The sequence below is a fragment of the Colletes latitarsis genome, chromosome 11 (genome assembly GCF_051014445.1).
Source record: "Colletes latitarsis isolate SP2378_abdomen chromosome 11, iyColLati1, whole genome shotgun sequence".
Lineage (NCBI taxonomy): Eukaryota > Metazoa > Arthropoda > Insecta > Hymenoptera > Colletidae > Colletes > Colletes latitarsis.
Window position 1 is genome coordinate 13,532,684 of NC_135144.1, and position 27,667 is coordinate 13,560,350.

Consider the following 27,667-nt stretch of genomic DNA (forward strand, 5'->3'; position numbering starts at 1 on the left):
CAATTACAATCATTTTTGATCATTACACATACCCTCGAAATCCTACTCAATTTCGAGAAAAAAATTCTTCACCGAAAATATAATTTCTGGCCAGAAATGTCTGCCCGAATTTTCATGCGAATCTTTAAAACGTCATAACTTCTGAACGGATTGGACGATTTTAATGTTTAAAAAAGCAAACTACGCATATTTTGGTGGAGAATATGTACAAATCGCAAAAATATTCGTAAAGATGGTCCTTGACTCCGCAAAATGAGAAAAACCCCATAAAATTGGTTCAATTTTCAAATGGCCATAACTCCTACAATAGTGAACGTAACGCATTGAAATTTAGTATGGAAGTAGAGCTCATTGGTACCTACAAAAAAGTATTAAACAACTTTTCTGTAGGGCGTCAAACAAACTTACTAAAAATGAAAAAGTAATTTTTAAGAAAAATCGGCAGGGGGGGTAGGTGCCTAAATTTTTCGACGAAAAAAAAAATTTTTAATTAATTCTAAAAAAATTATTTTCGGTTGCGGGGGTCAATTACAATCATTTTTGGTCAACAGACATACCACCAAAATCCTACGCAATTTTGAGAAAAAAATTCATTACTGAAAATTTCCCGTCTGACCATACATTGACATGTTTCCCTGAAATTTCATGTGTATATTTAAAATACCATAACTTCTGAACGGATTGGACGATTTTAATTCGTAAAAACTATTACAGTTTTTGTAGTACTTCGATCAAATATTAGACCCAAACTAAACTACTGCAAACCACTGATATATTTCTAAAACAAGAGAAAAGCGTTTGGCTGAGAAATATTTATTTCTACATGAAATTTTTTATAAGTTACATAAATATTGTAAACAACTGTTATCCCTCGAAGTAGGCGGAGGTTCGGGATGCAGAAGTATCGCGTTAATTGAAAACTATAATACACAGGTTAGAGGAAAATCAAAATTTTCATACCTTGAGATTGTGTTTTGCATCGTGGCCCAGTTCCTAGCTGTGTTAAGTCAAACGACATACAATAAGTACACTGTCTAATGACGTTATTTCGATGGTCGATACCACTACACTGACGCAATGTCCTGTGTCACTGTGGTGCCTGTTAGAATAATGATTCTAGAGGCATCTATACAAACTTGCGGAAATTAGGTTTTTACGAGTTACTGTTGGCGAAGAAGATTTATATATTTATTTCACTTGTTTGATATTTATTCTTTTTTATTAATTAAAATAAAAGTTTGAATTCAGTCTGTCACAGGCTCTCGATGTACAAGCTCATATACATTTGCTGTTGATAAAATGTTCAATGTTTAATGTTTAATTAACGTCTCTATTTAATTTGGTACAAAGTCTGCCATATTAAAAATTAAATTTATTTCACCAACAGTAACTCGTGAAAACCTAATTTCCGCAAGTTTGTATAGATGCTTCCAGAATCATTATTCTAACAGGCACCACACATCACGATGCATCAAGAAACGCTGCACACTCGAAACTCCCGCCATGCACACGCGGTGTTCATATCAGTTGTCCCGTAAACATACACTTGCACTCGGCAACACATTCACGAAAAGTCAACGTAACCTCGTGGAAAAGTCGTATAAAAATATTCTACGCGATTCGTTAAAAACAAAACAAGGTACTTTCGGCCGGCAGTGAAGAATCGAAGGTCGCCAGAGACCGTTACTTTCCCGTTGGCGTGATTCTTCCCAAATCGCGATTTCATGCTACGTTCACGACAGAATGTTATCCTCCGTTCGTACCTCGGGTAATCGTAAATCTTGAATTGACGGTATCTGGCACTATGGAAACGACAACTTCGAAATAAAGGTTTAATCAGAAGTATGCATTTGATGTACAGCAAACACAAAGGTAACGTCGTGAGGACTCTCGTGCCGACACTTCGCGACGCGACGTACATGTAACAGTATGGCCAGATATGGCACAATTGAGTGCATCGAAATCGACAGTAGTGACGACGAACTTCCTTAGCGTCTAACGGAGTGGTGGGGATAGCAAGCATATTACCGCACGAGCCATCTACACGTGAGCTCGGTACTTCGGGAAAACGATAAGGAACGCTAGTGTGAGGCTTTCCTTCTCGCTCTTGAACAGCTGAAGTCCGTCCTCGCGTCAATGGCATACAATTTCGAATCACGACTGCCCATGTATTTTTACGTTCCAACCTATATAGGCACATACATATAAGCAAAGTAAATTCACAGAGATAATTACTGTCAATCTAAGGATATTCTAACATTTATGTAACACATTGTTTTAGTACCACTTTCTAACGCAGCCTTCCTGCAGCGTTGAAGCTCAGTCACAAACGAAAAGAGTTTTCAAAGAGTATACAAACGTTAGATTGCATCGACCTCGGTTTCTTGTAGACTATTTTTTTTCTAAACATTTATTTCCACTCTATGCCGCGTGAAATGTCGAAAACATTTAAGAAAGTTAGAACAGAAATACAATCGTCCCGCGACCCCGAATCCGTTATCCTCTCGGTGTACACCATTTGTGACTAATGTAAGGCTGTCGATACGTCTGTGAGTACGTAATGTTTGTCTCATTTTGGTCTCTAGAATTGCCCCCTAACATATGGTGGATTCTGAGGAAATTCGTCGGATGTTGCTTACTGTTCTTTTAACAGTGTGAGCGATTGCCTCGCCACAGGGTTAAAAACTTAGCTTTCGAACGAATCTAAAAAGTTTTTATCCATTATTCCAGAGTAAAATTTGCACAAATCTACGAAGAATGTAAGAGTATATGAATTGTGGTTAGAAAACAGAACATTTGATAATTGGGTACTGGTTTAGACGAGTGTAAAATAACCGATGAAAATCAAGCTCTATATATAATATTGTTTGTACATTAAAATAAAAGATTTTCTATCATTTCTAGCATAATAAAACATGTTTGTACGTAATTTTTGGGACATTTTTCAAGATTTATTCACTTATACATATGGTAAAGTTACAATACAATGTTAATTAATAATCATTTTTTACGATATAGAATTCTAGACGAAGATTTTTCTGCTATTTACTGATCTATGTTTAAAAAACAAATTGTTGATTTTCACGGTACTTGTTTTTTATATATGCAATTAACGCAAAGTATTAAATAATATTTAAATCCCTCGGAAAAAATATCAATATACATTCTCCATCTGTTTTAACGTATGTATATTAATCAATGTTGTACCTTAGAAATCAACATTTTTCGAACACACATACATACACCTACATTTTTGTTAATTAAATTGTCATTCAGACATAGCATTAATAACTTGTCTGGTCGAAAGTATGAAATTATATTAAACAAATTTTTGGTAGTTTAAGATCATCGAAAATACAAGATCCATTAAACTTTTTGAGATCTTCACTATATCTTTCCTTTTTTATATATACATATATATATGTATATATATATACATATATACATAGATAGACATGTATATACATATATATACATATGTATATTCTCATAAAACGGTATAGTATGTTGTTTCTATCATTTTTATCTTCGAATATAATATACGGTAAGATCTTTGTATACCGGCCTTAACAGTAGAATAAAATTACACACTACTATTCGACGCTAAATCATACTGTACATTGCACAAGTGGCACGTACGCTCGTTTAAAATAAGAAATAATCAGTGACCTGTTAGAATTCATGGCGTATCGAATAAAATCTACAGAATTGAATTTAACGTAGACTTCAAAGTTTTAATTGTCGGCAATGATCAAATTTCTGAGATGTACAACCTGATTGGCAATAAAATCATTATACCGTGTAATCAAGTTATAATGCTCGATCGCTTCTTTGAGGAATAATATCATATAGTTTATCTATATAATCACAATTGTACACATGGATAGTAATTGAATTTGAGATAGTTGATTAAAGGTACCTTTCATCTATAATATCTTGTCTATTCTAAAAAGTCACATACAATTCTCAGTTGTCATCGGCGTCGTCGTCGTCATCGGATATATACTTTTTCGTAACTCTCTTCCTTCGACCTCCTCTACCTTCACCCTTCCTTCCTTTTAATTTAATTTTCATTCTTACACTAGAATCAGCGTCCGATCCTTCTTCTCCTTCCCCTTGAAAAGTCACGAGCACATAAGAATTATTTATGCACTTTAATTATTTTTTACGGTAAATTATAATAATATAAAAGTACCTTTATCATCCATTTCTGAATTATTTCCCTCCTCCTCGATACGTTGCCGCGCATTTGTAAAAACGGATTGCAAAACGATCGAATCCTCGTGTATCAAAGAAGCTTCCTCGTTATAAATTTGCGCATTTTTGCAAAGCTGCATAAAATCTTTTTCAAGATCATCGAAATCGGCATACTGCAAAAGAAAAATTAATTTGTATGAATACATCTGTAATTATTTAATAAAAACGATATCGCATAGAAATTATATGTTTACCTTTCCTTCTTCAATTTTTTGAAGTAATTTATTAATGGTTAGTGGTTTCTTAATAATTTCATAATAATCTGGCAATTCTCGTCTAGATGGTAATTTCATAAATGGTTCGCTAAGTAATCTGCCATCCGAGCTATCGGTGTAATTAACAACTACCATAAGCAACTTCTTCATGGCTCGTTTTATTTTTGGATCAATCGAGGATCCACCGCCTCTCCGTTTCTTTGGCATAGGTTCGTCGTCTTCTTCGCCCTTCTTCTTTCGTTTTCGTGTTTTCTTCTTTTTCTTGTCGTCTTCTTCCTCCTCTTCGTATTCAGCACCATCGTCGTCAATTGCCTTCAGCCATTCCTTTTCAGTTAAGCTATCAGTGTAATCAACTTCTTTTCGTTGTCTCGAACCTCGTCCGAGGAATCTATCTTCGTCTTCTTCGTAGGTCCACCTTTCAACTTCATCGTCATCTTTCACCAACCAATCGGGCAGCTCAGCCTCTTCTAATAATCGAGACTTTCTGTTTGGACCTAATTTTGCTTCTTCTCTTCTTCTTTCCAAGTCTAACTTTTGGAATATTTCAAATTCGCCCTCGGTTCGAGCAATCATCTGATTGACTGTCTCATCATCCGGTACTTCGTTTTCTTCTTCATCTTCAGCATCATCTTGATGCAAGATGCTTTGCAAGAATTGTTGCCGCTCAGAACCGGTGGACTTTTGATCAAACATTCCTGCCTGTATAACTTTTTCGTCCATGTTTAGTTTGTACCTGGCCGCGGCCAATATTCTTTCTTCGACCGAATTCACCGTCATCAATCTGAGTACACGTACTTCGTTCTTTTGTCCAATTCTGTGTGCTCTGTCTTGTGCTTGTAAGTCTTGGTGTGGATTCCAATCGGAGTCAAAGATAATCACAGTATCCGCAGCCTGCAAATTTAATCCGAGACCACCAGCACGCGTTGATAACAAAAACAAGAAATATTCAGAACCGGGGTCGTTGAACTTCTTCAACAAGTCTCCTCTGTCCTCAGCCTTTGTCGTACCATCTAATCGCAAATACATGAATCCTCTCCAGCTTAGATAGTCCTCCATAATGGTCATCAACTGTGTCATTTGACAGAATAACAACACTCTATGGTTGGTTGCTTTCAATTTTGGAAGAATACGGTCCAGTAACTCGAATTTCCCAGACGCACGATACAAATCAGGCCCTGTAATTACGCCAGACCCCTGCGTACCAACATGTTCGCAATACTTTTCTTCGATAGCTTGGAACATGAATGGATGATTGCATAACTTTCTCAACTGCACTATGGTATTCATCAAGGCTTTAGCGCCCCCTTTGCCTTGCTTTCCCTTCTCGGAACCGTCAGTTAACAGCACTCCCTTACTCTGCATGTGTTTGTAAAGAACTTTCTGTAATCCAGACATGTCGCACTTGATAATATATTCCACTTTATCAGGTAATTGAGATTCAACTTCTTTCTTCAAACGTCTTAATAAGAAAGGACGTAGCACTTTATGCAATCGACGAATGATGAGGATGGTTTCTTCTTCGTTCAGTTCTACTTTTTCACCGGTAGTTGCGAATGGAGCATTGAACCACTGTTCGAAAGTGCTGCAAGATTTGAAAATCGAGGGTAGTAAGAAATTTAGTAATGCCCACAGCTCGGGTAATTTGTTTTGTAATGGTGTTCCAGTAAGTAAAAGTCGGTGAGGAGCTAAGTAATGTGTATTCAGCACTTGTGTCAATTTACAATGATGGTTCTTCATTCTGTGACCTTCGTCGATGATCATGTACTTCCACTGTAATTTAGCTAAAACGCCCTTATCTTTAATAACATATTCATACGTAGTAAGCAAAACGTTAAATTTCGTGGCTCTCATTTGAGACTGAATAGCTCTTCTGCCCGCCGGTGAGCCTTTATATGATACTACCACAACACTAGGAGCCCATTTCTCAAATTCCAAAACCCAATTTGATAATGTACTGGAAACAATTAAATAAACAATTAAAATAAATTTAATAAATGGTTCAAAGATCTTTTTTCAAAATAATACATACGATAACGGCACGATTATAAGGAATGGTCCGTTTACTTTCTTCTTCTCCATTAGATAAGTCACCAAAGCTATAGTTTGAATAGTTTTACCAAGACCCATTTCATCGGCAAGTATACCATTGAGATTATTATTAAATAATGAAACTAACCACTCCAGCCCCTGAAATCGTTATATTCCGTTAAACATAGAAACGAGACTAGTTAAGCTAGGCAGTTTATGTTATTTTTTCGATACAATACCTTTATTTGATATTCTTTCAATTTTCCATTGACCATGATCGATGCTTGCTCTGTTACCACTTCATGAACAGTATGCGCAATACTGTAATACGTCTGTTCTTCGGTTTTATATTCATCATCCTCTACTTTTGCTTTGTGTATCGTTTTCTTCACTTTATCTTCTTCGGAATCACCCGGCGCTTTTTCTTTGTGATCACATTTGTCATCGCCGTCATTGTCGTCATCGTCATCGTCATCATCATCTTCGCTTTCTGATTCAATCGGTTCCCAACCTGGATGAGATTCTAAAAATGCTGAAAGTTGGCTCATCAATGGAGCTTCTTCGCCAGTTAATGTGCGCCCGGTCGCAATTTCGATTACTCCTATACGAGTGTCTTCGTTGGAGTTTCCATCTTCGCCTCCTTCGCCATCTTGCAACTTCTTCTTTTTCTATTTTTAAGCATACATATCAAATATAGTACATAAAATCAAATGTACAAAATATTCAATTATAAATCGATTAATCGCAGAAAAAACTTATCGTATCATACATACTTTCTTGCGTTTTTGTTCTTCCACTTGCTTCCTCTTCTGTTCAATTTTATGTTGTTTTACCATTTCAGTTAGATTACTAATGTATTCGTCAGTCTGAGACAACAGAAAAGCTAATCGCTTGTCTTTCTTTTGATCGATCAACTTTCTATATCCTTCTTCATCTTCTGCCATAAGACGTCTCATACGTTCCTTCTCAATTCGTTCTTGTTCTTTCTTTTGTTCTCGTTCCGCATTGGCGTGATAATTCAGAACTGCTTTGTTAAGCCTGGCTAATTTGGCCACGTTATTTCGATGGAACTCTTTGAAATCTTTACCATGTTGAAGTACAGAATTAAGAAATTCCTTTAAAATAAAGAATAAAAAGAAATGAAACATACGGTTAGTGTATGTATGTAGAATTTTAATAAAATAATTCTAAATCTAGTTACTTGATGTTTCTGCCTGCGTTTTCGTTCTGCTTCTAATTTTTGTTGTTTTTCAAGTTTCTCAGTAGCCCTAGCTTCCCGAAGACCTTGTTTCTTTGTACGCTTGTAGGCCTTTACATTTACAGCAGTTTCTAATGTAGTGTCCTTGCGCGTGCATGCTAAAATCTAAAAGTAATCATAAATCCAACTGAACTAAAAGTTAATTGTAAATGTAGCAATATGGTTTTCCTTTAATAATCACCTCTGAACGTAATTGTCTTTGAAAATTTAATACCCTAAGCATCCGCAATTCGATTTGTGCTTGAACACGAAGATCTTCTGGCATATTGGTTGGTAAATTACTCAACTGTTCCATACGTAATGATATACGTGCTGCCACTCTGTTGTTATATAGTTTTATTTAATTACACAGGATTAATAGACATTTTATAATTAATCTAGTAAAACCATATAACAAGTAGGATGTGGCATAATTTGTTTTCTTCACATGCTTTATTATGTTTTAGTTCTCTAATTAAAATGCAATCTCTATAGATCAGGCTACAACGATAAATTCAGTAAGAAGCACCTGTTTTCCCGTTCTTGTAATATCAATAGCGGGTCTAAACCAGCTGGTTTCGCCACACTCGTTACTCTGTTAGTTTTGGCACCCGGTTGTGGAGGTTGTTGTTGTTGTGGGGTTTGACAACCTTGTCTTGGAGGAACTGCAGAACCAATTACGTTTGGTCCAGGAATTTGTGGTCCCGCGGCAGTAGTGGTTCCTTGAGATGGATCTATGGATGGCCGTTGTCCCATACCTGGAGGAGGAGGTGCTCCACCTATTTCCATTAATTTTACATCAAACCCTCCACGCGGTTCATCCTACTCTACTTTTCTATTTTCACAATACAATTTTATTGATGTTTAAATATATATTTTTGGAAATGAAATCAAATCGTACCTAATAAAAATAAAAAAAAAAATTGTAATATTAGCTTACTTTGAAGAGCAAGCGTCAGTTGTTGCGTCAATGGTTGATTCCTTGCTAATAATCGATATGCCATTATCTGTACACTGTAAACGATTATATGTGTAAATGTATATACCCTAATGTAATAATAAATTAATCAACATATTAGGTATACAAATTAATTTTCGACCTTCCTTTAGTAACTTTAATGTATACTTATGAATAGTCAAATTAGATTTTTAGTATGAAAATAATCTCCATCAGCATTTATATATTTTTATCAATGCTCGTGCAGTTGCCTAATCCTCGTTCTAAAAAGAAGATAGTGGTTTTGCGCCAACAATGCTTTTCATGACATTTTCGAATGTTCGAAACAAATAATAATCCTAATAGGCAAAGGCTTAGGAGTAAGCCACATAAGGAAGAACTTTTTACTCCAATAGAAAAATAATATTCTTTGAAAGTTTCGCTCGATTTTAACTCGTCTCCAATTTTTGTTGGGGTTCCAAGATGTTTCTTGTTCGAAAGATCGAAATTTCCTTCACAAAACCTTTAATAATACTTTTAACTGTGCTATAAGATACAATGTCTTACTTTGAAACTGAATAAATCAATTCCTTTGCCACGGAGATACTTTTTTTCAATTCCTTTTTTTCATACCCCTTCGTGAAGGCCCACGAATGCACATGAAGTAAAAGTGAGTAATGTATTATATACTAATACTATTATAAGTAACGTACCGTAATTGTTGTAATTGTTGAGAACTGAAAGCTTGTTTCTCTCCCATACTACCCTGTCGAGCCCTTAAAGCAAGTAACTGAGAGTAACGTGGATCTTCCTGCAGCCCTTTCTCTTCCATAGAATCAATGGCTTTCTGCAGAGCATTCAAGTTTTCTTGTCCAGCACCGGTTGGACCTCCAGGGCCAGCGGGACCAACTTGTCCAGGTCCAGTTTGACTCATCTGATTCACAGGTGTGCTGGGTCCCATTGGCGTTGAACTTGCAGAAATAATTTGTTGATTTTGAGAACCAGGTCCTATTTGACCAGAAGATGGCTGCCCACTTGGCCCATTAGGTCCCATTTGATTCGCCCCACCATGGCCCATTTGACTGTTTGGTCCAGTTGGTCCTATCTGATTGGCAGGTCCACCAGGCCCCATTTGATTTCCAGGACCGCCAGGTATCATTTGCCCACCTGGACCATTGGGGATCATCTGTCCTCCAGGACCGCTGGGTCCCATTTGCCCACTGGGACCATTTCCTGGACCAATTTGTCCTCCGGGTATATTTCCTGGTCCCATTTGCCCACCAGGACCACTTCCCGGACCCATCTGACCACCAGGCCCACTGCCTGGTGCCATTGGATTTCCAGAATGATTTCCTGGTCCCATTTGCCCACCAGGGCCACTTCCCGGTCCCATCTGTCCACCGGGGCCGTTTCCAGGACCCATTTGTCCTCCTGGACCACCACTAGATCCCATTTGTCCGCCAGGACTATTTCCAGGGCCCAAAGGACCTCCAGGCCCATTACTGGAAGTCATCTGCCCTCCGGGACCACTTCCTGGACCCATTTGTCCAAGACCGTTCGGTCCCAATTGTCCCACAGGGCCACTTCCTGGTCCTAATTGACCTGGTCCTACCTGACTACCAGGACCACCTGGACCCAATCCCATTTGCGACGATGGGCCTCCCATATTCATTTGTCCAGGCCCATTTGGGCCCATCTGTGAAGGTCCATTATGTCCCATTTGTCCCGTTGGACCAACGGGTACCATGGGATTCGGACCCATCGGAGATTGATTACTAGACGACATCTGGTTTGGACCGCCAAGGCCCATTTGATTCGGACCACCTGGTGGTATGCTGTGTGCATTAGGGCCACCTTGCGGCATCTGACTCGAACCTCCAGGCCCCATGTGACTTCCCGGTCCGCTGGCGCTCATGTGTCCCGATCCTGGTGGACCACTTGCATTCATATGGCTCGAAATGGGCGGACCACTGTTTAGATGACTTCCTGGCCCAGGTGGGCCACTGGCGTTTATGTGTGCTGAACCTGGAGGTCCGTTAGTGTTCATATGCCCAGATCCCGGAGGACCATTTGTATTTACGTGTCCTGATCCTGGTGATCCGTTCGTATTCATGTGACCTGGACCAGGTGGTCCGCTCGAACTCATATGTCCTTGGCCCGGTTGACCGGTTGTACTAATATGACCCGATCCTGGAGGACCACTCATATGGCTAGGACCTCCAGGGCCCATTTGCGAGTTGGCTGGTCCGCCAGGACCCATTTGTGGCCCTGATACGGGTCCACTTCCAGGACCCATTTGTGCAGGTCCTTGATTCATGTGGGGACCGCCCGGTGGTCCTCCGCTTCCTTGTCCCATGTGGCTTGGTCCGATCGGCCCTGGGCCACCTGACCCCATTTGACCAGGACCACCCTGACCCATTTGACCAGGCCCGCCTGTTCCCATTTGTCCCGGCCCGGAGGTGGTCATTTGATTTGGACCAGACTGCATCATGTGGGATGTTCCTTGGGGCCCGTTTGGTCCCATTTGACCCGGTACCATTGGTCCTCCAGGACCTTGTGGGGAGCTCGAATTTTGGCTGTTCGATTGGACACTTTGATTCTGAAAATTATGTTAACCCTAAGAGTATCTACTACCAACAAAACTACAAATTTAAACAAAAAAATTAAATAAAAGATTTTGACCATTATCGGTTCTTACAATTTAAGCTTGGTTCCACTTAAGAAATACTTTCAAAAAACTTTTCAGAAACTTTTAAAAACCCATAAATCACTGCCACATACTACGGATCTCCTGTATCAAGTACCATTTTATGTAAATTGAGTAAATTCAGTCGGTTTATAACAGTCGACGATATTTATTAGATCAAGAAAGCATTACAGTCATAGAAACTATTAGTTTTATGAGTCCTGGTATAAAAGGATTTGCACGTAAAAATAATCTTTATCTACGTAATCCACGATAAAACAGAAAAAAAGAAACGGCAGAAAGAAAGATTCGATTTATTGCTCTTGATCCGTCATAATTTTCAAACGAAATTGCCGCAATAATATAACAAAAACAGATAAGAAATAAAGCTAATAAAATGAATTACATTTTCACTGTTCGAATTAGCTAAATTTCCGAAAGTTTGTTCCTTTTCTTTGTCGCCGAAATTAACTCTGCAAACACGAAAACAAAACTATATACATATGTTTGGAAACGGTATTGTTGTAGAATTACAAATGACGATCGCTTGAATCACGGAAATTTGTTGTGACACGTTTGTACATATCGTGGCACGTTCCGATAATGGTCAGTACAGTTGGGACTACGATTACACGTGCGGTGACGCACTGTGAAAGATTATTTTGCCTGTATAGATAAACACGAGTACGATCATCGGTCATGCACGTGGTCCAGGTGTGACATAACTGCACACGCAGCCACGACGTGAAACAACGTATTCGGGAATGCTAACTTGAATAATCTTTCTTTTCCGCTTCATTCAATTTTGCAATAGCAGGAAGATGTGAATGATGCGTTTCAAAATTATACTATCAAACGGTACACTCATAACAAGATTTATTTATAGTCTTTATTTAGAAGACATCAGTAGCTTACTCTTTGAAGATTTAAATAGCACGTTTCCAACTTCCAAATAAATTAATACAGCAAGGGGAATTCGAATAATTAAAATTAATTGGCATGTTTTTCAAGTATGCAAGTGCAATTCATATGTGAATATACCTTAAAAATTCACTCTATTATAGTCTCTATTTAGAAGACATCAAAAGCTTACTTTTTAAAGATTTAAATAGCACGTTTCTAACTTCCAAATAAATTAATACAGCAAGAAGAATTCATATGTGAATATACCCTAAAAATTCCCTCTATTATAGTCTTTATTTAGAAGACATCAGAAAAGCTTGATCTTTGGAGATTTAAATAGCACGTTTCCAACTTCCAAATAAATTAATACAGCAAGGGGAATTCATATGTGAATATATCCTAAAAATTCCCTCTATTATAGTCTCTATTTAGAAGACATCAAAAGCTTGATCTTTGGAGACTTAAATAGCAAGTTTCCAACTTCCAAATAAATTAATACAGCATGGGGAATTCTAATGATTAAAATCAATTAGTATGTTTTTCAAGTATGCAAGTGCAATTCAAATGTGAATATACCTTAAAAATTCCCTTTATTGGTTCATTAGTGTTACTTGTTACTGTTTATTGCAGCCTTATTTTCCAATTTGTCCGTCAATCTGTGCATTAAAACGTTAATTTGAATAAACTGATATCAAATTAAAACGTATGACAGCAGTTTATGGCGTTAATAGTTCTTTTCACCCCCGTCGGCGAGTTTCGCGAGCAAGATTGTAAGAATTGCGCAGCGATTGTTACATGTAATCAGTTAGTGATAATCACATGTCGTGTACATGAAAAGGAACTCGGGGAAATGCAAGGCTAATGTTCGTTTGTGTAAACGCAACTTCCTAGTGGGGGTTGACAGACGTAGCATAAGAACAGAGGTTTGACGGACGATGCTGTTATTTCGAATCACGCAAGTTGACACAATAGACTGACAATCGGTGACCTACAGACAGCATCCAACATGACCAACAAAGAAGAACTAAATTATTACTACGATTTCGTTTTGAAGCTTACCGTGGAATCGGGAAAGGTATTTCAATTCAATTAAAAGTTCCTTTTACGCGGCTTCGGTTCGTTTCAACAATCAAAAATAATGTTAAAATTTTAGAAACAGTAAACGAACTTTTCTGTTCGCAAGTAAATAGTTTTCGCTAAATTTTAATTCAATTATCGGAAGTTGTGCAAATTGCAAACGCAACAATATTTATCGACATTAGATAACTTTAAAACACAGCTGTTTTCGTGCAAAAGGCAAGCAATAGCAATCGATTCATCTAATATTCGTCACACTGTTGTTATCGGATTTCGTTATACAATTCGTTTGGTAGTGTTCAGTTCCGTAAGCTGGAAGATTAAAACACAAAAGTAGACTATTCACGAGAAACAAAGATCTGAAACGAATCGAAGCGGCTTTACCAAAGTTTCTGTATTTTTCAGGTAATTCGGGATGCTATTCAAGGATGTAAGAATATCGAGACCAAAGCTGGTGACTGGGATCTGGTGACGCAGTTTGACAAAAAGCTCGAAGAGATATTGATAAACGGTATAGCGAAGGAATTTCCAAAGCATAAGTACGTGTTCCTTTCACGAGGGGTGTTTATGATTCGAATGGACGCTTTATGGACGGGGCATAGTTCAAACTGAAGTGGTCGATGAACAGAAACACACCAAACATTATCTAGTCAGTCGTTATAAAAAACGAAGGGGGGAAAAAGTATTAAATATTAAAATTTTAATATTTGTTTTTTTAATTGTATTTTCTTCTTTACCAATGTGGTGACAACATTGATTATTTCGTATAACTTCATATTTGTAATACTTGTTACAAGCAAGAGTACGATTAAATTAACAATATCATTGGGCAAAATTTCATTTGAATGATAGAAATATAAAACAATTTATTCATGACGTTTTTCACTTAACGAGTTACGAATAAGTAGTTGTTCTCTTATTTTATCTAAATACAAATTCCGCCAACCATCTCTGCCTTACTTAAGAGCGACGCCATTTTGAAAAACACTGTTTCATAAATTTAACTCGTCAACCCCTAAATTTGATCTACGATCTCGTTCAAAACACGATCATCATCATGTTCGCGGAGACAACCAACGAAAGATTCCGAATTGATAATTATTTATAAACTTTTTAGATTTATTGGCGAAGAAACCGTTTCGTCAACAAACCATTTGCCGGAGCTGTCGGACGAACCAACATGGATCATCGATCCGATAGATGGAACCACTAATTTCGTTCACTCTTTTCCTTTCACTTGTATATCGATTGCATTGGCAGTAAAGAAAGAACTAGAAATTGGCATTGTTTATAATCCTGTACTAGAACAGTTGTTTACGGCCAGGAGAGGACGTGGTGCTTTCCTGAACGGAAAACCTATTAACAGTTCTAAGGTGGAGAGTAAGTACAAAAAAATATGATATGGAAAAATAACTAAATAAATATAAACATGTTTATGTTACGTGGTAGTGCATAAAGCAGTCTACTAACGTTGGTATTTATTGCGATACAAGTTTCGATATAAGCAATATGTTTAAACTGTCGACAGACCATGTAGACAGCGATACTAGTGATGGATCTAAACGAACAACTCGATCGACGTTGAATCGTCATCTTATTCTCCAATATTATAAGAGCTAGACTTAAACCCATTGCTGAAACGACAATGTATCGTTTCGACTTGATCGAAATTCCGTGATTACAGCCTCAACATAGATAACAAAATATCTGCGTATTCAAACAAAAACACGCGGCAAATATTTTGATATTCCACAAGCATGCGTGTAGTCTATAAATGTTGATGAATTATTTCGAAGAATTTCTGTCTCGATTCGTTTTAACCAAAATATACATATATCGCTGTGTAAATCCAAAATTTCGACGAAGTCGAAATGATATATCGTTGTTTTAATAATGGATTTAAGTCTGTAGTTTTTACAATATTGTCGAATGAGTTGATCGCTTAGATCCATCGCTAGTGTCACAGACAGTGAAAAAAAACGCTTTATTTCAAATTTTTACAGTGGTCTTACTCCTTTCATTCGGGACTGTTCTTTTAACTTTTTATTTTTGTCCAATTCTGTAGAGTACCATGATACCTGTTTTCAAACAATCTATCATTATCACATCGATGCATTTTTAGAGTTGGAACAGTCGTTATTGTGTCACGAAGTATCCTACGCGACGATGGAGAATATCAGAGACGTTACTCTTGGAAGACTGGAAGCTTTCGTTTCGGTAGCCCACGGAGTACGAACAATGGGATCGGCAGCATTGACTCTTTGTTACGTGGCCATGGGTGCAGCAGAAGCTTATCACACTGACAATCTGATGCCTTGGGATGTGGCTGCTGGCGTACTAATCATTAGGGAAGCCAATGGTGTAGTCATAGACACAAATGGTTCGTATCGCTATGCATATTTTATTATTAATGTTGCAACTTAAAATTTGAATACATTATTAGTACTAAAGTATCACGAAAGTACAATTATTTATATCAATTATCATAAAAAAATTCATAGCTTTGAAACGAATGCATTAAATGTAAACATTCAAAGCTATTTTGTAAAAGAAAGTTAATACTCGGTCTTTCTTAGTCTTCCTCTTTGTTGCAACACTACATTGAAAACTAATTAATAAATAGTAACGTAAACCTCTTAAACGATTCGCGTTATAATACAGGGTGTTTGGTCAGCCCTGGGAAAAATTTTAATGGGAGATTCTAGAGATCAAAATAAGATGAAAATCAAGAATACTAATTTGTTGATGGAGATTTCGTTAAAAAGTTATTAACGTTTAAAGTTCCGCCCGTACTGAATTTTTTTCTAGAAAGTGGATAGGATTTCGGGGGTAGGTTGATTCATACAAAATTATTGTAATTGACCCCTGCAACTGAAAATAATTTTTCCAGAACGATTTGAAGTTTTTAATTTTGTCGAAAAATTTCACACCTCGAATTTTTTTCTAGGAAACGAGTAGTATTTCGAGGATATGACTCTTCACAAAAAATGATTGTAATATACACCTACAGCCAAAAATATTTTTTTTACAATTTGAAATTTTTTTTTTCGTCGAAAAATTTAGGCATACCCTGTCGATTTTTTTGAAAAATTCGTTTTTCATTTTTAGTAATTTTATTTGACGCCCTACAGAAAAGTTGTGTAATACTTTTTTGTAGGTACCCATGAGCTCTACTTCCATACTAAATTTCAATGCGTTACGTTCACTATTGTAGGAGTTAGGGCCATTTGAAAATTGAACCAATTTTATGGGGTTTTTCTCATTTTGCACGGTCAAGGACCAAATTTTCGAATATTTTTGTGATTTGTACATATTCTCCACCAAAATACGCGTAGTTTGCTTTTTTAAACATTAAAATCGTCCAATCCGTTCAGAAGTTATGACGTTTTAAAGATACACATGAAATTTCGGGATAACAATTCTGGTCAGAAATGATATTTTCGGTAAGGAATTTTTTTCTCGAAAATGGTTAAGATTTCAGGAGTATGTCTATTAACCAAAAACGATTGTAATGGGCCCCCATAACTAAAAATAATTTTTTTAGAACGATTTGAAACTTTTCAATTTCGCCGAAAAATTTAGGCATACCCCCTGTCGATTTTTCTTAGAAATTCGTTTTTGATTTTTAATAATTTCGTTTGACGTCCTACAGAAAAGTTGTGTAATACTTTTTTGTAGGTACTCATGAGCTCTACTTCAGAAAAAAGTTTCATTGAAATATATTCATTATTGTAGGAGTTATGGCTGTTTGAAAATTGGACCATTTTTATTGGGTTTTTCTCAGTTTACGGGGTCAAGGATCAACTTTTCGAATATTTTTGCAATTTCTACATATCCTTCACTAAAATACCCGTTGTTTGCTATTTTAAACATTAAAATCCTTCAATCCGTTCAGAAGTTATGACGTTTTAAAGATTCGCATGAAAATTCGGGGAACCATTTCTGGCCTGAAATTAGATTTTCGGTATGGAATTTTTTTCTCGAAACTGAGTAGGATTTCGGAGGTATGTGTAATAACCAAAAATGATTGCGATCGACTCTTGGAACCGAAAATAATTTTTTTAAAACGATTTAAAAAATTTTTTTTCTGCCAAAAGATTTCAACACCTACTCGAATTTTTTTCTCGGAAGAGAGTAGTATTTCGGGGGTGTGTGTATTCACCAAAAATGCTTATAATTAATCCCTGCAACCAAAAATAATTTTTCCAGAACAATTTGAAATTTTTGAATTTAATTATTAATAACTTTTTAACGGAGCCTCCATCAACAAATTGGTATTTTTGATTTTCGTCTTATTTTGACCTCTAGAATCTCCTATTAAAATTTTTCCCAGAGGTGGCCAAACACCCTATATACTTTACTGATAACTTACTGAACGTAATCTTAGTGTTAATCATTTTTATGAACAATTACGATAGAATTTCATCGTAGAAATAAAAGAATGATCTGTTTTAGGGGGAGAATTCAACGTAATGACACCAAGAGTGGCAGCAGCTGGTAATCACAAGTTGGCCAACGAACTCGTAGCACTGATAAAGAAAGCTGACGCTAGGACATCAGAGAAGAAGTTTCTAATATATGGAAAAGCGAAGTAAAAGTCCCTGAACAGAAAATTTTTGACATATCGGTAACAGTAGTAATTGCTCGCTACAACGTTATCGGTAGACTGTACATTTTCCTTAACATAGCGTTATCAATTTTGCTCATAAACCACTTTGAAGTTTACATACTTGAATAGTACATCTGATAAATGAAAACTAGACCTCTTCGTTTTACGAGCAACTAATTATTAATATTGATTCGATTAATCTAGGATCAATCTACCATCTATAATTACTAAAATTATGTAGCAATACCTCCGATTTATGGTGAGTAGAGTTATTAAAGTAACTAACGAACTTCTCGTAAGAAATCACATTACGATGCTAAAAAGGTGTCAACCAGATGCCTATTAACGTTAATTGTGTTAACCTTTTGCGGACTGAGTGTGTTAACTGACGAAGACTCTACTAGTCGTAGCTGTTTTCAGACGCATGATTCGACACATATTTTTATTTATTTAAAAAACTTTGTCCATATTTAAAGAGCATATTTTGTATTAAGATGTAAGTAATATAACACGATTAAATTAAAATTATAATTATAAATGTTAAAAAGAAACGATGATAGATAACGAAATAACATTAGCTCAAGAAAACAGTAGAAAATACTTAATGATAGCAAAAATGATTAGATATAATGCAATATGTACAATGTAAATTCGAACTCGTAAATGGGATTATTTTATTAAACAATCTAATCTAACAGATAAAATGTGACACGTACAATGCAAACTCAGGTTTAATTAATCCACGTGTTCGAATTTACACAGCTTACTTTTACTATTATTGTATTTCCTAATTTCTTTCCTTGTTTGATATTATTGTCTTTGCTTAATAGCAAATTATAAATAATGACTCTCTACTGTTTCTATTTATGATTTGTGATCATTCTGAAGATGACTCAAAACATGTGAGACGAAACGCTAAATAAAAATAGCTCGTTTAAGACTGACAATTAGTCGACATTTATTTATTAATTAATTGAGTAACTCGTAAGTACTTCGAATGTTAATAAACAGAAAGGTCACTTATGGGGAAGAGAAATTTTCTTAATTCAATTGTTACAGATTATTGCATAATTTATTGCATTTGGATAAAGTAGGCCGTATATAAGATAACAGATATTTATAACAAATGTATGGGAAAGTTGTAAAATTCTATACATTCACATATGTCACTCATTTATAATAAATGTACGAAATGACTATAAAAAATTGCAATTGTTTGGTCACAATGATGATTAGAACTGCAATTCTAAACGTAATCGTAATCGTAGTCAGTCGAGATTAACGATTAAAATATATAATCTATAATCGATTCTCGATTGCAACAATTTACAATCATAATCGTAGCCATGAACGATTAACGATTACAAATTGTAATTTGTTAATACCTTCATAATTAATTTTTTATTACACCTTACTCCCACTATGCTTTCACTTTGTGTTTTTACACACATTCAGACATATTGCTATGTAAACATGTATATGGTATAAACCACTTTTAAATAGATGTAAAGTTTTTAAATAGTTCAAATTAGTGGCTTTCCCTTAGGTCTGTATATTTAACTAACTAACTAACACAGACGTAACTAATATATGCATAATTTCGAAATAAAAAACAGCCAGACCTAACCTAATTATTAAACCTAATTGTCGGAATATTGATTAAATCAATTAATTAGTTTTAATGATGTTTGGCCACCCCTGAGCAAAATTTTAATGAGAGATTCTAGAGTCCAAAATAAGCCGAAAATCAAGAATATCAATTTCTTGACTGAGGTTTCGTTAAAAAGTTATTAAAAAATTAAATTAAAAAATTTCGAATCGTTCTGGAGAAAATATTTTCAGTTGCAGGGGTCAATTATAATCATTTTTGGTGAACAGACATAGCCCCGAAATCCTACTCAGTTTCGAGAAAAAAATTCGAGTAGGTGGACTTTTTCGGCGAAATTAAAAAATTTCAAATCGTTCTAAAAAAATTATTTTTGGTTGCAGGGATCAAGTACAATCATTTTTGGTCATTACACATACCCTCGAAATCCTACTCAGTTTCGAGAAAAAAATTCCTTTACGAAAATATAATTTCTAGCCAGAAATGTCTGCCCGAATTTTCATGCGAATCTTTAAAACGTCATAACTTCTGAACGGATTGGACGATTTTAATGTTTAAAAAAGCAAACAACGCGTATTTTGGTGGAGAATATGTACAAATCACAAAAATATTCGAAAATTTGGTCCTTGACCTCGCAAAATGTGAAAAACTCCATAGAAATGGTCCAATTTTCAAACAGCCATAACTCCTACAATTGTGAATATATTTCAATGAAACTTTTTTCTGAGGTAGAGGTCATGGGTACCTACAAAAAAGTATTAGACAACTTTTCTGTAGGGCGTCAAACAAAATTACTAAAAATGAAAAAGGAATTTTTAAGAAAAATCGACAGGTAGGTGCCTAAATTTTTCTACGAAAAAAAAAAAATTTCAAATCGCTCTAAAAAAAATATTTTTGAATGCAGGTGTCAATTACAATCATTTTTGGTGAATAGACATACCCCCGAAATCCTATCCACTTTCGGGAAAAAAATTCGAGTAGGTGGACAAATTTTTCGGCAAAATTGAAAAATTTCAAATCGTTTTGGAAAAATTATTTTTGGTTGCGGGGGTCAATTACAATCATTTTTGGTGAATACACATACTTCCGAAATCCTACTCACTTTCGAGAAAAAAATTCGAGCAGGTGGATAAATTGCCGTTCTACAAGCGGAACTTTAAATGTTAATAACTTTTTAACGAAGCCTCCATCAACAAATTGGTATTCTTGATTGTCGTCTTATTTTTGCCTCTAGAATCTGCCATTAAAATTTTTCCCAGAGATGGCCGAACACACTGTATAGGTTATGTCTGGGCTAGTATATTATTGAAATTGGTTAAATTAAATTTGTCCTCCCGTTATATACGCTCACTTATCGGTCGGCTAGATGCAAAGAATGCAAAAACTCGTTACATTTTTACCCTCCCCCAAATATACTTCTTTATAAAGATCAGTCTTTTGTAAAAAAAAACCATAAAAAATATGCAGATTTAGTAAGTATTTACCATCTTCAATTTTGTCGTTCAAAGCGAATGTATCCACAAACGAAAGCATAATCGGGGCGTATTACGAACTTCAAACTTGTTGCAGAACAAAATTTCGGGGTTTGTCACATATTCTATGCGCGATACGACATCTTAGATAAGAAATCAGATTAGGTTCAGTCGCGCGTCCTTTGCACGGTTTTGTATCGTCGTTTATAGTGATAAGAAAATCAAGACATGTGGAGTGCGCGTTCGTTCAATCGTTCAGTCACTCGACTGAAAGCCTCTGCATCAACGACAATGTCAAGCGAAGTGGACATTAAGAATTACTTCGAGTTTGCCAAGGAGCTAACCTTGGAGGCAGGCGAGGTGAGTCGAAGTCGCTTCCTCCTTTTAGCGAGAAACTTCTTAATCTCACGTTATTAATTAAATTAAAGATTTCGAAGAATATTCTATCGTGAAACTAAATTACCATTTTTGTTTTACAAATATTATTTGTCGGTGCGAATACGAATTGTTTCCAAATAATTTTCCTCTACAAGTACCATGAATTATTCTTTCGTAGAAGCCTGGTCAGCTATCGTTTCATTTGTTTAAAAGCCTAAGAACGAAAAAATAAGACTACCGGAAAAGTAAAAAATTTTCATAAATAACAAAGACACTGTTAAACTGATATAATTGAACTAATTAAAAAATATGCAAGTAATAAACTAAATGTAAGCAAAAAGAAGACTACGTATATAGATTGAACAATGTCTTTTCTTTGAATGCGGTCGTTTATCAGATAAACCTAAACAAGATAAGCAATAACAGTCACAACAATTATAAATTTAATCTATATTTTTCTTCTGTTACTTTCTTGTCAGATATTTAGATGCGGCTTCGAAGGAGCGAAGAGTGTCAAGTTCAAGGATCACGAGTGGGATTTAGTAACAGATTATGACACAAAAATTGAAGAATTGTTTACGAAACGTCTGACAGAAAAATTCCCCAGCCACGAGTGAGTCACACGGTTCTTTGTTCGTTTAGCATATAACAAGTAACAATAAAGTTCAATACCATACTACACGAAATATTACAGATTCATCGGGGAAGAAACCTTCGCTAAAACGAAAGAGAAACCGACATTAACGAACAAGCCAACGTGGATTATAGATCCTATAGATGGAACAACAAATTTTGTAAACTCGTTTCCACACACTTGTATATCTGTCGGTTTGTCAGTTTGCAAGGAAATCGTGGTAGGAATAATTTACAACCCGTTGACCGAGGAATTGTACACTGCGATGAAAGGAAAAGGCGCATTTTTAAATGGAAAACCATTGAAGAGCTCTTGCGTTGCTGGTGAATTTCCATTTGCTGTTACTAACGGAAACTTTCTACGAAAAATCTTTCATGCATAAATATTCACGGGACAGCAAACTGTTACAAATTATTACTGCATCCGTTTCAACGGAATACGGACACCATGAACATTTTTATAGCGTAACAAATAATCGATCGAACTTGGAATTAGTCATCTCTTTCTGAATCATAGTTTTTGAACGTTGTATAACAGGCAACGTAATTACCGTGTTTCTTTTCTAATTTTTATTATTCATGTAGCATGAAAACAGATACAAGGATCCTGCTAAAAACAATCACGACTGGCCAAACTTTCTCACGCAGATTATTTCTTGCAGAACTAAAGGAGGCTTTGATAGACCTCGAACTATTTTCGTTGGGTTCTCACGCGAAAAATCGGGACATCCGAATGGGTAGATTCGAAGCTATTACTTCAGTTGCCCGGGGGTAAGAATAGAAAACAAAATATTGTTTAGATCTGAGCAGAATCAGAATTATTTTTATAATATATCATAATTATTATCACCGGTTATAACAAAGGGGTCACGAAAGATTTTCGAGAATTCTAAAAACTGTTAATTTTACAGTTATTTGAAAAGTAATTCTATCCTTCGTTCAATAAATTATTTCACTTAATAGGAAATTACGTTAAGAATTCCTTTGATATAATTTTAAAGAAATATCCTTTCTAAAACGGATCAAAAATATTGAAAATTGAGCCCTATTTTTACTATTTCTCTTTTCTTTCCCTTTTTCTCACAGGTCAAACTTTGAAAAAAGTAATGCATTAAAACTGATTTTCATACTGTTGATTTCAAAATGTATTTTAAAAATACGGGCATGTGAAAGGCACACAGGGTGTTCGGCTAAACCTGGGAAAAATTTTAATGGTGGATTCTAGAGGCCAAAATAAGATGAAAATCAAGAATACCAATTTGTTGATGGAGGCTTCGTTAAAAAGTTATTAACAATTAAATTCAAAAATTTCAAATCGTTCTGGAAAAATTATTTTTAGTTGCAGGGGTCAATTGCAAGCATTTTTGGTCAATAAACATACCATCGAAATCCTACTCACTTTCGAGAAAAAAATTCAAGTAGGGTGCAAATTTTTAGACAAAATTAAAAAATTTCAAATGATTCTGAAAAAATTATTTTCGTTTGCGGGGGTTAATTACAATCATTTTTGGTGAATAGACATACCCCCGAAATCCTACTCACTTTCTAGAAAAAAATTCGAGAAGGTGTAAAATTTTTCAACGGAAAAAAAAAAATTTCAATTCGTTCTAAAAAAATTATTTTCGGTTGCGGGGGTCAATTGCAATCATTTTTGGTCATTATACATACCCCCGAAATCCTGCGCATTTTCGAGAAAAAAATTCAGTACGGGCAGAACTTTAAACGTTAATAACTTTTTAACAAAGCCTCCATCAACAAATTAGTATTCTTTATTTTCGTCTTATTTTGGCCTCTAGAATCCCACATTAAAATATTTCCCAGTGGAGGTCGTACACCCCGTATATGAATCGAATTATTAAAGAGTATTTCTTCGATAGAATTTCAAAAACATTCATATTGTAATAAATATGAAAGGTGTATAAAAAGTTCATTGACAGTCCTTCGAGGCTATGCATAAATGTTTGGGCCCCAAAGAAACTTTAGTTGAAATATTTTTGTTTTTCTAAAATTTCATCATTCTTGGAAGGTATTTTAAGAAGATATGCTACGTAAACTCATACTAAATTTCAACGACTTGATGAAAGCAAGAAGAATAGAATTTTGTACATAATAGTGAATTGGTTAATTTCTTGTACGCTCAGAGTTAGATACATGGGATCAGCTGCTTTGTCTATGGCATACATAGCGAAAGGTGCGCTGGATTGCATGCAAGTGGACGGCCTTCAACCATGGGACGTTGCAGCAGGTCTGTTACTCATTCGCGAAGCTGGTGGTACAGTACTCGACACAAAAGGTATCACACAAAAGGAACGAAAGCTAGAAATTAGAATAGAAAAAGTAGCTCCGGTATTCAACGTTAAATACTGATTACTGTAATTTAGAAAGACGGACAGGGATCAACACGAATAAAAATTAGCACATTTTTATTCTTCATTTCAAAATATCTAAAAAATTCAAGTATAATTCTTTTCAGTCAACGAGTACGATTTTATGAAACCAAACACAATCGCCGCTGGAAGTGACAAGCTAGCGTCACAAGTGAAGCAGCTATTAATCGATACTGATCTAAAAACAATGCGGAAGAGATTGACAAAGGTATGATCAGGTCGCAATTTCGATACCAGTAAAGGAGTAAAAAGTCTCGAGAATAGATATTTATGTGGACTGAACGTTTTAAAATTTAAATGATCGATGTACAATCGAAAGACAAGCTGTTGATCGATTAACGTGTACTTGTAAAAAGGAATAAAATATGCTGTTATATTTTTAATAACTTTGTAACTATTTGTCTGCATTCTGAGACATTATACACGTTCGTTGGCTCTATTCTACAAAATTTTAAACATAAATTACATAAGAAACATAAGAACCAGATTTGTATACATATTTTTATTCATGTTATAACTCGAGTTTAACACGTTGACTACCAAGCTGCTTTCAACTAAGTGTCATTTTTATATCACGTGAAAAATTTAGTTATTTTTTTCTGCTCGTGTATTGAAAATTTATTTGTTGTTTCTAAATATTCAAATAAAAACAAAACTTGCACGATATAACAAACAAATAAATTTACTTGATACCGAAGAAATACAAGAATATTTAAAAAAATAAAATAGTCAAACAAAATGTATACAAGAGTCTGTATACAAAGAAGATATAGAATAAATATTTATTTATAATTTCAAGTAACGTGTATTTTGTTGAAGGAAGGGAGATATAATGGTTTGTTGGAACAGTTATTGCAAAATGTTGTCACCCTTTTCGTGATATCCTGTGCAATTTTACTATTAAATTCTTTAGTTTCTTTATAACAAGAAATGCAACGATGTTTTTTTTACTGAATTTCCATTATCTTTCCTTTACCTCACGTTCGTTTTCTACTTAGTGTTCTACTTAAATGTGTTTCAAACATTATTATAAACCATATAAAAATGGTATCAACAATTATTGTTTATCTCTTTTTCTTTAAACGAATATTCAATGTCCCCATTGCATAATTTTATAGCAATCAATATAGATTCCAAGAAACCTGAGGTTACGTCTAGAAAATGAATGAATTAATTAACTATTTTACCGGCTGGAGGTATGTTAATGCGATTTGGAAAAAAAAAAGAACAATTATAAATCAAGTCGAGCCTCCGCGTGTCCTGTTGCGAATGGCACATTACTTGAAAAATAGCTGCTGACACACTAAAGTATGATCAAAGGTTGGCCGAGAGTAAATACATACAATACAATTCACAGTCGTATCGCATTGCAGTTGCGAAAATGTTACGGTTGAATGAGCGTTCCAGACAAATAAAAGGTTTGGTAAAAAATATAATAAAGAATCTAAATCTTACACAACGATAAATAGTAAAGGCTTACGTTTTCATGAGTTTGTACAAGGCTTCGAACAATGAAATGACCAGATTTTTAGAAAATTTTAAAAAATAAACCAATGCTTATACAGGGTGTTCGGCTACCCCTGGAAAAATTTTAATGGGAGATTCTAGAGGCCAAAATAAGGCAAAAATCAAGAATACCAATTTGTTGATGGAGACTTTGTTAAAAAGTTATTAACGTTTAAAGTTCCGCCCGTACTGAATTTTTTTCTCAAAAATGCGCAAGATTTCGGGGGTATGTCTATTAACCAAAAATGATTGTAATTGACCCCCGCAATTAAAATTAATTTTTTCAAAACGATTTGAAATTTTTTTTTTCCATCGAAAAATTTCACACCTTCTCGAATTTTTATCTAGAAAGTGGGTAGGATTTCGGGGGTATGTCTATTCACCAAAAATAGTTGTAATTGACCCCTGCAACTGAAAATAATTTTGTCAGAACGATTTGAAATTTTTTAATTTAATTGTTAATAACTTTTTAACGTAGCCTCCATCAACAAATTGGTATTCTTGATTTTCGTCTTATTTTGGCCTCTAGAATCCTCCATTAAAATTTTTCCCATGTGTGGCCGAATACCCTGTATAATAAATGTTTATAATAATATTATGTGCAAATAATTGCGAATTAAATTGGTTTCAGAATGAAAGGAACGACTCCTTTTTATAATTAATTAATGAGAATGGAAGCTTAAAATACTGAAGATGGCAACAATGCGAACAAACATTGTAAATCTTGTTACTAATTTTGCATTAAAGATATCGATAGTGGAAGCTGCATGTTTAATTAAAAAATAGCAATGGACACTGTATCAAATACAAATAACATAATACACTAAATTAAACATATGTATGATAATTATATAATCAGTGTTGCGAAAATATGTTAAAATCAGTCTTGTATCTTGATATTAGTTATCATTGTAATAAGATGCAGTTACTACTATTGTATTGCACTTTGCTGACTACGCTGATAATGATCTTGACTCTTTCGTAACCTCATTCTCAGAAAATAATACCTTAAGATTATATATTCATAGGAATTAAGAATTTGCATGAAATATTCCACTATAAAGATTTGAATAAAAGATACGAATTATTTTGTAAAACAAACAAACTTTAGTACAACTCGGTGTTACAGAAAAATTGTTTTTAAATCGTTTCTCTTTCAAACTACAGATTAGCAGTAAACCTTAGCAGTAAATCCCTGTAATATCAATAAACAGTCTCAAATCAGCTTCAAATTTTCCCCATTTAAAATTCCACTCTCAAATTACAAAACTGATCTAAAGACAGAACAATAAAGAACAATCCATCATGTAAAACTTCTCTGTTAATGTATTTTCATCTAACTTTAACACGTTGATTGCCACGGTGGTCACCGGTGACCGACATTTTGAACTCACAACGTATATTGTTTACAACGGAGGGACTCTGGTACTTGTAAAATTGTAAATAACGCTACTTCAATTTGAAATTTTGTAAAATAACAAATTCACCAATCATTGGATATTTCTAATGCTTCACGTTATAATTTGAACAAAAGTCGAGGACATCTTTGGACATGGAAAACTGGCGTGTTAAAATGGTGTCGCGAAACCCGCATTCCATTGGTCTCGAAACACGACGGTCGTTACCCGTTGGGAAAGAAGAAGACAGCAGTGGAATTAGCCAGATGGCTTTATCGCCAATAAATTATACCTGTTTGGCGTTGACGTTGCCACGAATTTTTATCGAGACGTATGTTT

The 27,667-nt window shown here is 35.1% G+C and overlaps 3 protein-coding genes across 3 annotated transcripts in view; 2 read left to right on the forward strand and 1 right to left on the reverse strand.

Moving 5' to 3' along the window:
- Positions 1-2,816: 2,816 nt before the first annotated feature.
- The window catches only part of Brm (ATP-dependent helicase brm), a 39,348-nt gene continuing 14,497 nt past the window's right edge, over positions 2,817-27,667 (reverse strand). Inside the window, exons 3-13 of the mRNA XM_076778733.1 lie at positions 9,388-11,273; positions 8,678-8,751; positions 8,267-8,516; positions 7,940-8,078; positions 7,702-7,863; positions 7,274-7,615; positions 6,740-7,168; positions 6,502-6,659; positions 4,452-6,426; positions 4,196-4,370; positions 2,817-4,115 (exon numbers count right to left, since the gene is read on the reverse strand). Coding sequence (XP_076634848.1) covers positions 3,967-4,115; positions 4,196-4,370; positions 4,452-6,426; positions 6,502-6,659; positions 6,740-7,168; positions 7,274-7,615; positions 7,702-7,863; positions 7,940-8,078; positions 8,267-8,516; positions 8,678-8,751; positions 9,388-11,273 — 5,739 coding nt within the window. The 3' untranslated portion in view covers positions 2,817-3,966. The remainder of the gene's footprint in view (positions 4,116-4,195; positions 4,371-4,451; positions 6,427-6,501; positions 6,660-6,739; positions 7,169-7,273; positions 7,616-7,701; positions 7,864-7,939; positions 8,079-8,266; positions 8,517-8,677; positions 8,752-9,387; positions 11,274-27,667) is intronic.
- On the forward strand, positions 13,185-18,896 carry LOC143347888 (uncharacterized). Its single transcript, XM_076777510.1, has 5 exons — positions 13,185-13,338; positions 13,746-13,879; positions 14,458-14,720; positions 15,463-15,720; positions 17,796-18,896. Exons 1-5 carry the CDS (start codon positions 13,270-13,272, stop codon positions 17,933-17,935), a joined length of 864 nt encoding a protein of 287 aa, XP_076633625.1. The 5' UTR covers positions 13,185-13,269; the 3' UTR covers positions 17,936-18,896.
- LOC143347528 (uncharacterized) lies at positions 21,039-24,855 on the forward strand. The gene is made up of 6 exons (XM_076776755.1): positions 21,039-21,387; positions 21,885-22,018; positions 22,100-22,362; positions 22,701-22,809; positions 24,180-24,331; positions 24,512-24,855. Exons 1-6 carry the CDS (start codon positions 21,256-21,258, stop codon positions 24,637-24,639), a joined length of 918 nt encoding a protein of 305 aa, XP_076632870.1. The 5' UTR covers positions 21,039-21,255; the 3' UTR covers positions 24,640-24,855.

Coding starts and splice junctions, on each gene's coding strand:
- LOC143347888 (XM_076777510.1), top strand. CDS start 13,270: ATGACCAACAAAGAAGAACTAAATTATTACTACGATTTCGTTTTGAAG. Junction 13,880..14,457: donor AAGGAATTTCCAAAGCATAA/GTACGTGTTCCT, acceptor TAAACTTTTTAG/ATTTATTGGCGAAGAAACCG. Junction 15,721..17,795: donor TGTAGTCATAGACACAAATG/GTTCGTATCGCT, acceptor GATCTGTTTTAG/GGGGAGAATTCAACGTAATG.
- LOC143347528 (XM_076776755.1), top strand. CDS start 21,256: ATGTGGAGTGCGCGTTCGTTCAATCGTTCAGTCACTCGACTGAAAGCC. Junction 21,388..21,884: donor TAACCTTGGAGGCAGGCGAG/GTGAGTCGAAGT, acceptor CTTTCTTGTCAG/ATATTTAGATGCGGCTTCGA. Junction 24,332..24,511: donor TACAGTACTCGACACAAAAG/GTATCACACAAA, acceptor AATTCTTTTCAG/TCAACGAGTACGATTTTATG.